We start from the raw sequence: 8,937 nt of genomic DNA on the forward strand, positions 1-8,937 counted from the left end.
CTACCCTGTAAATACGTCGCAAATGTATGGCGAGACACAATGACCCATCACCACCACTCCTATTTATTCTGATCCTAGAATCATGTCTTTGGACAAACCACATCATCACCATCAAATCGCCCCCCGAAATCAACCTATCAATTATCGTATCATCATTTTATGATCAGTATCATCAACCCAAAACCCTCCACACCCCCCACAAGTCCCACCCTCTCTTTCTCTCACAGGGACCCAAAACAAAAAGAGCGTTTTTTAATCATTTCCCAGCCCTTTTCTCCTTCCTGTTGTCCCCATTTCCTTCTTGCCATTTTCTCTCTTCCCCCAAATAGTCTTCTCCCGTTTCCGCATCCTCCTACAAAACCCCTTTCTTATACAACAGTGGCCTTGCTTCTCTTTCTCCTGCTCTCTTCTTCTGCCACTCCACTGCGCCCCCCCCTCATTTGCTCCATAGCAAAGAGCCCATTTTAAGGAGGAGGAGGAGAAAGAAGAAGAACAAAGGCCCCTCTTTTCTATCACCAAAACCATCTTCCATCCTTTATCCATCTATCTGTCTATCTATCTATCCATCTATAAACTCTCTCTTTTGGTTGAGATGAGTCCAAGCGATGACTGCATGTCCTCCATCCTCCTCTGCGCGGAGGACAACAGCAGCATCCTGGGCTTTGATGATGATGAGGAGGATGTCCGGGTGACGGGGCCTGGCTGGGTCACACAAAAAAGGAGCGATTTTTATGGGGATTCCTTGATGATTTTCCCCCTCCAGTCTGATGAGTTCTTGGCTCGGTTGGTGGAGATAGAATCCGAGCATCTGCCGAGGGGGGATTACGCCGAGAGGCTGCGCTCCGGGGCCCTGGACCTGTCCATCAGAAAAGAAGCCGTCGACTGGATTTTGAAGGTGAAATTTTTAATCTTTTTTTGTTTCCGATTTTTGAATATTATTCTTCAAATTTCCTTCTTTTGAACTGCTGTTTTATTGATCCTTTGATAGTTTTTATGTGTTTTAGTTCCAGTATGATCATATTTGATGTAAATAGGTCTTGGACTACTGAGATTGTTGATCAATATGGACGCTTTTGATGTTGTTGTTCTAATTTCCCTCTTGGTATTTTTGTTTGCTCTGATCATTCTATGGATTGTGTTTTTGAGGGGTTTTACTCTTCTTGTTGTTTGATTGGTGACCATGGAAATGGAACCGTGTTCATCTGGGTCTTGAATGGTTTGATGTGGTGTTTGTTAATGTACTGTTTGTTAATGAACATGAGAATAAGTTTGTTTTCCTTTCTTCATTTACTCATTCCTTGATGATGGTAATGGAATTTATGTTACCTTTAGTCTTGCTTTGTTTCTCTATTTCTGCATTTTGATCCCCATTCCCTCTTTTGGTTGATGGTATTTGTGAATTATTGGACAGGTTCATGCCAATTATAGTTTTGGACCTTTGAGTGCTTATTTGTCTGCGAATTACTTGGATCGATTCCTCTCCACCTACGAGCTTCCTGTAAGAACCCTCATAAAGGCTTCGAATCTAACCTTTCTTAGATATGTTACATTAATTCGATCAAGTAGATATAATTATTGGTATGGCATAAGTGAAAGAAATTAATTTGTTCGATTCTATTTCCTCATCATTCTGTTATTTCTACTTGTAGCAAGGCAAAGCTTGGACTACGCAATTATTGTCGGTGGCATGCTTGTCATTAGCGACCAAGATGGAGGAAACTGAAGTTCCTCTATTGCTGGATTTGCAGGTGAAGTAGGCATCATTAATTGAATTCTCCGATTTGTTCGTCGTGCGTAAATGTGTCTTAAATTTCCCTAATTTGTATTATATAGGTTGGTGAATCAAAATATGTATTTGTCGTGTGTAAATGTGTCTTAAACTTCCCTAAATTGTATTATATAGGTTGGCGAGTCAAAATATGTATTCGAGGCTAGGACTATTCAGAGAATGGAGCTTCTGGTGCTGAGCACCCTCAAATGGAGGATGCAAGCCGTGACTCCTTTCTCGTTTATAGACTACTTCCTTTACAAGTTCAATGATGGTAATTCTCCAACCAAGTTATCGATATCCCGATCCATGGAACTCATCTTGAGCACAATTAGAGGTGTGCTTCCTTTTCAAAGCTATAAAAATTTAATCTCTTACAGTTAAAAGAGGGGTCTCTGGATTGAATTGTATTTCTGAAAGTGCATAATTGAAATGCAGGGACTGATTTCTTAGCATTCAGACCTTCAGAAATTGCTGCAGCTGTTGCGCTTTCGGTATTGGGAGAAACCCAAACTGTGGATGTTGACAAGGGTGTGTCTTCTTGCATACACATAGCAAAGGTTTGTGTAATTCTGGCTATATTCATTTGTGGCTATCATTTATTTACGAAGTGTTCTATTTTTCATATGAATGAGTAGCTGAATGAATCATTTCATAGACCTTTTCAGAATTTGAAGGATTTTGATCTGGTTTGTGGCTGCTGCAGGAGAGGGTGTTGAGATGCTATGAAGTGATTCAAGAGATTATACTGATGAGGAATATGCCACTTAAAAATGTTAGCTCATCAGTTTCTTCAGTGCCGCATAGCCCAATTGCGGTGTTAGATGCCGCATGCCTGAGCTATAAGAGCGACGATATTACTGTTGGGTCACATGCAACATGTCACCAGGCTTCTCCAGCTGGCAAGAGGAGGAAAATAAGCAGATCTTCAATCTCATGAAGATGGGGGGTTTCTATGTGCTGCTCACCTGTTTGGGAGGTTTTGGTACTTTCAAGCAAGTTAGTCTGGTTTGGTTAGTGGGAGTTTTGGTGTGGTCAGAAAGTTACCAGCAAAAAAACAAAAAAGGAAAAAAAAAAACTTGACCAAAAAAAAGGAGGAACAAAACAAAGATCAGATGTTGTGGATGATCAGTTAATCATGCAGTTAATATGAATGAAGCACCCACAAGCTTTCAAATTACCAAAAATATAAAGCCAGATGGGAAAACAGAGAAAAATGATGGAAGCAAAGAGGAAGTAGAGAGAAATGTATGCCAAGGAGAAGATAGAGACCGCCATAGATAAACTGAGAAGTGTTTTCGTTGTTTGTTTTTCTTTTTTACTTGTGAGAAAATTAGGAAAAAAAATTTCCCTTTAGGGATCAAAAGTGACCACCCAAACAGAAAATTGACAGAAAAAGGAGGAAGTAGGTTTCCTTAAAAATGGCATTTATCATTGACAATGTTTACATGATTACTTCTTCTGTTGTTGTATTTTTGGTGTCGGCCATCTTATTCTTTGACTGCTTATCTGCTTAGACTCTTGATATTTTTTTCCCCTTATGACACAAAAGGAGAGCTCCTAGTCAGTAGAAATCTTTGGGAAGCCAATACATAAAACTTTCAAAGGGGAGAGTATCTAAATATTTATAAGGTGGGTGGTGGGAACCCTCCCCTTGGAAGTTTCAGTCCCTAATTTATAAGTTCATAGTGTTTAAAAAAAGGGAAGGGAGAATTATTCCCTGCTGGATTGGTTTTCTTTTCTTTGGTCTTCTCTTTGTTTAGCATTGTTTATCATATTTAAGCAGCAACATTATTTACATCCTAAGATCTAGTCTATCAGAAGCCATGAAAAATTGTATATATAGTATTCTTGGTCAGTTGGATTTTGCAGTGTTTCTGCAAGTGGATTTTTTAATGCAAGCTAAGCTTGTTCTAAAAAACTGGGCAAAGTTCTCACTGAATCCACTTCGCATGAAAGGCTATCAGGTGTGCACATATATGCGACTTCTTGGGGCACACTGACTTGGTTATGTCTTTCAGTCACTTGTGTCTACCACATTACTTTTGTCACATATTTTGGTTGAATGGGTAATGATGGCGTGCAAAAGGATGGGCAACTAAAAGAACTGAGCCTCTCCTGCCAAAAAAAAGAGAAGAAATTGAAGTCTTTTCTTTTGTTCATATTGTTATTGCTTATGTGTCTTTTTGACAAAGGCTTCTTTGAATAAACAGAGACTGGTCTACAGCAACAGTCTTTTATTATATTTCATTTTTTAAGGAGGGCAGCAATTTTTGTATAACATGTCCCAATGAAGATGCTGCTGGTAGAACTAAACTAAAGATGGAAAGAATCTTAGTAAGCTGTTCTATGGGGTTTCGTATTAAATTACCAAACAGGACCTAATTTGGACTCTATTTATGTCAACCTACTTGGAATTGTGGGCCCATTGTTATATTGGAACCTCCAAAAAGCTCCCTAGGATCGAATTTGAGTTACATATCTAATTGCATGCTGAGGTTTCATTTAAAGTGAATTATAAGGTTCAAAAATTTGCAATATAGGTGGTGCTTCCTATCTCCTTTAAGGGAATTTTCAAAATCCAACTTGATTGAGATATTTATTATAACAAAAGAAAAAAGGTATGCAAAGAAATAGTTATGTAGATTAGTATAGGTATATTGTTCCCTAAAGCCTAGTATCAAGGGTTAATCACCATAAATGTAGCTAGTTATGTATTGATTTTTAGTATCGCGATCACTTCTGATGTCTAGAAGAATAGGCAAATTTATTTACATCTACATCCAGCATCATGTTACTGTGATGAACATATTGACAAAAGTTACCCCATTGGAGTGGACAAAATGAGAGGCATGCCTATATCCATGTAACTGAAGGTGGGTGGGAACCAAGTTTTACAGTCACCACCATGATTTGTGAAATTCAGCCCCATGCAGGGAATCTTTTTTATTCTAATGACAGCAAATAGGAAATTGCATAGACGAAATCTTTTGAAGTATGCACTTTTCATATTATATGCAGAAGCCATAGCTTTTAAGAAACCTTTGTCAATTTTCATCTCCCAGACCTATATACAAGTCTAGAACTCATCCTTCACTTCTGAAGGTCATCAAGAATCTGTATAAGAGATATCACTTACCAGAGTTTAATCAATGATCACAAATTATACATACCATCGTTATGATGCCGGGGATGGATAGGTTAATAGTGCCCCCAAGAGCAAAACTTATTGAGGACAGAAGTTCCATTTGTGAAACTATAAATAACAGCTGCAACAAAATAGTTTTTGATTTTTACATATAATTTTTAAGGAGAGAGAACAAATCCATTTAAACTATAATTACCAAGTCGAAATTTTTCGGGATGCACCAACGGAGAGCAAAATTTAGAACCTTTAGTTGCTAAGCAGAGGGGTGTGACAAACGAACTCTAATTTGCGATGCAACGAAGAAGTTTATCTCGCATCACCGTGATTCATGTAACTCTTCATGAGAGCAACTCACATTGTCCTTTTTGCCACAAAGCTTCAATCTACCGAGCATTGTCCTTCTTGTCACAACACCTCTATCACCACCTTATCTAGCAACAATCTGAATGAAAGTTTGCCCCATAGAAAACTATCACACCTCATTTTGTCACCACTTAATCAGGAATTATGGGCATCACCAGGTTCAGACAAGCTCTCAAAGACAATGCTAGTTGGTGTTCTGAGCACGTCGTACGATCTTGGCGGTCTGATTTGGTCGCATTTCATCGAAAATATGCCGAGAAGATAGCTGTGAAAGAATTGGCTCTTGCGAAACCATGCACTAGGAACAAGAGGCTACTCTGGGGAGACGGTCGACCCACCATCTACGCGCTGCAGTGAAAGGAACAAAGCTCGTTTTTTCTTTTGTCAGGCACAGGGACCAGTCTTAAACCAAGAACCAGCTGTTAACCTACAGGTAAAAGTATATCGAATAAAATCCGTTATTCGTTAGAAAAAAATGAATATGAATATAGATAGATAACTATCTTATTCATATCCTAATATCCGATTTTATTTGTAACATTATTTAATTTTATATATCACTCATAAATTTTTTTTAAAAATAAATAATCATATTGACATGCTATTAACTTGATTTATTATTAACTTAGTAATTTATTTGATTTTGTGGTCATAAAAATTTATTGTCCGATTTATATCCGCATTTATATTCATACTTTTAGTATTGTATCCGTATTCGTTTAAAACAAATATAGATACGAATTTTTACATTAATATCCATATCTGTCTTCACTAAACAAAATAAATATCAATATGAATATACTAATATTCGATTCAATTTCAGGCCTACCTAAAGCTCAACTTTTATAGAAAGAAACTTTTAAACATCAAACTATGGGCTAGAGATGAATGCACCAGCAGCTAAACTTGTTGCTAAACTAGTTGGTCATTGGTAGCCAAGAGACGATTGGTCGAAAACATTGACATGTGATGTGGAAATCGAACCTCTGTGGCAGTGCCTGGGTTGAGGGTCATCTAGAAGTTGATGTAGATCGTAGCCTTGTGATCATGTCAATGATTGTCCAGCTTGAGTGGATCGGTTTGCAGCGACCTTGTTTTGAGTCCCGGCCATGTGACTCATGGATCTGCTCAGGGAGGGACCACAAACTGTCGTGATGTGAAACCCAGCAAAAAGAGCGAGTCGGAGACAACAGGGGCAGAAGTGCCATGGTCGCCGGGGAATCGAGCAAGTAGGTTTATGCATCATGTACATATATGGACGTATGTATGTAAACCTATTTGTACTCTCTTATTTAATTACTACATATATAGTAATTAGTTTTGTACGAAAGCTCTGAGTTTAGCAGCTCAAACTAATCTCACAGCGTAGCCAACGTTGTCAAGAGAAGTAGATTGCTCAATGATGAAGAAATATCCGACTTCCAAGTCTAGAAGACCTCCCTGGTGTGTTGAGCAGCGTAGGAGGTGATCCAATTAGCCGCCACATGTATAGTATGAAATGTGTCACACTCCCTCGCCAACCATCGAAGGTCGCCAAAAAGATGGTTTTCTACTTCCCTTTGGTCTCCTGTAACATCCACTCCACCACTGCTGTTGAGTCCCCCTCAAGAATGATGTGCTTGGCCCTTAGTGCCTGTTTCGCATAGGAGATGCCCTGCCACACTGCCTGGAGCTCTACCCTTAACACTAACGTCTCGTAGGAACGGCGCCCCCCCAGCGGCAACAAACCTGGAGGCTTGATCTCTGATCACGAACGCTGCTCTAGCTCTGCCACCACTACCGACCAAACTGCCATCGAAATTGATCTTAAAATGGCCAGGGGAGGGGAGAGTCCATGAATCTTTAATACTAGGCGTTTTATAAAGAGCCAAGAGCCTCCCCAAACGAAAAAAAAAATCTAACCCATAATTTATATAGATAAGAGGACATTACAGTATGGGCCCAATAGGACTGACTACCAACGTGGCGTTTCTAATTAAATTTGAATAGATTGGAACTTTAGGCCGACAAGAATGCCAGAATTTAAATTAGGAGAGTACATAGGATCCGGGCAGATGTATGTTTAATCCCATATCGGTTATGCATTGGATAAATCTTGGGTACTTGTACAGAGCCAAGAAACTCAAATAATACCTTTCGGTCAATCTTTTTTCATAAGGTTTCTATCATAGTTATGATTGTGCCTATATATGAGTCATAAAGCAAAAAATGACAAATTAATTTAGGAAATGAGATCAATCTTTGAGGCTAAATTGAGCCTGAAAATGTTTGTACAATGGAATCTCTTTATATTAAAGATTTAACATCTATTATGGCAATGAGTAATCGAGATGATATAGTATGATAAGATTCGTCTAGCTCATCATCTATATAGTGGTTTGGGCACCCGCAAAACTCACGAAGGCATCCTCTTAAGGCAATAAGTGATTGAGATGATATGATGTGAAAAGCTCGGATGAGTAGACCATAGGCAGCCTCATCTCAACCCGATGACTGGACAGCTCGATAAATCGGCCTGAGCCTAGTAGAACCTTCTCACAATAGAGGTGGTCAGACCTTTCTTTCAAATATGAGCGGGGTTCCATTAATTCTACCATGTGTTGGGCAGTTACAACATGCCCTTGGGTTGTTGCACCACGTCAGTAGATTGTTATAGCATGATCCAGATTTTGCTGGGACATGATTTGTTGAAGATACAAGATCATAGCTATAAAAGGGTTTGAAAGATCCTCTACAAAGGTAAGAGAGAGAACAAGAAAAAGAACACTACATTACTCCTCACAACCGACATTACTGATCCTTTCTTCTTTGCTCCCTACTAGAAAAAATCTCTCTCTAACTTAGGCATCGGAGAGCCTGGCTAGAGCTAATCCAGCAAGCTGTCTGACTCTTGCCTATTGTCTTGCAAGTCTATGAAGGCAGTCCGCATTGGTGCACCAGAGTTGGCAGCAATAGATTGGTGTCGTCTATGGTAAATAAGGAAGAAAAATCATAAGACTCAAGAAGAGCAATTGTCGGCCCTATGTCTGGCCTACTTCAGACTGTTCCCCATGCAACCCCTCAAGATCCCACTCTTCTTAGCCCACTGTAGGAGCTGTCGATATTGGATGATTTGACTTGCTTGCTCGGCAAGTGCAAACCTTAATAGTTGCGGTGCAAAATCTACAACGATAGGCAAGTAACCTCTTGCCAGCCGGCTGAGCCACAAAGACACCTCGATACAAAGTAGCGGCCACCACCATCCTAAGCAAGGCTAGGGGCGTGACTATCCTCCCTCAGATGCAAGTTCCAATTTCGGCAAGTCTCCCCATGGTGGTCAAAGGTAATATCCAAGCAAAAGGTTGACCTCCTCCATGAGATCGAGGAGATGCATCATCGGATGAAGGTCCTATGGAGGCAAAGGGCCGAAATAGAAGATGGTTTGGAGGCAATCAGCGATCTCCCCTTCACTAGGAAGATTTTGGAAAAAACCTTGCCAAAAAGATATAAGATATTGCAGTTCGAGCATTATGATGGCACCATCGACTCAGTGCATCATCTAGGAAGCTTCAGATCTCTCATATTGCTCTAAGGAGCCAATGATGCCGTGATGTGCCGGACTTTTCCAACCACCCTTAGAAAAGCCGCTCGGCTCTTGTTTTGGAGCCTTCAACTCTTT

At 39.7% G+C, this 8,937-nt stretch overlaps 1 protein-coding gene across 1 annotated transcript; it reads left to right on the top strand.

The window, feature by feature from the left end:
• Nucleotides 1-233: 233 nt before the first annotated feature.
• On the top strand, nt 234-3,276 carry LOC103716176 (cyclin-D4-1-like). The gene is made up of 6 exons (XM_008804079.4): nt 234-895; nt 1,412-1,498; nt 1,650-1,748; nt 1,904-2,105; nt 2,207-2,328; nt 2,475-3,276. Exons 1-6 carry the CDS (start codon nt 593-595, stop codon nt 2,706-2,708), a joined length of 1,047 nt encoding a protein of 348 aa, XP_008802301.2. The 5' UTR covers nt 234-592; the 3' UTR covers nt 2,709-3,276.
• The last annotated feature ends 5,661 nt before the right edge of the window (nt 3,277-8,937 follow it).

The sequence above is a fragment of the Phoenix dactylifera genome, chromosome 6 (genome assembly GCF_009389715.1).
Source record: "Phoenix dactylifera cultivar Barhee BC4 chromosome 6, palm_55x_up_171113_PBpolish2nd_filt_p, whole genome shotgun sequence".
Classification (NCBI taxonomy): Eukaryota; Viridiplantae; Streptophyta; class Magnoliopsida; order Arecales; family Arecaceae; genus Phoenix; species Phoenix dactylifera.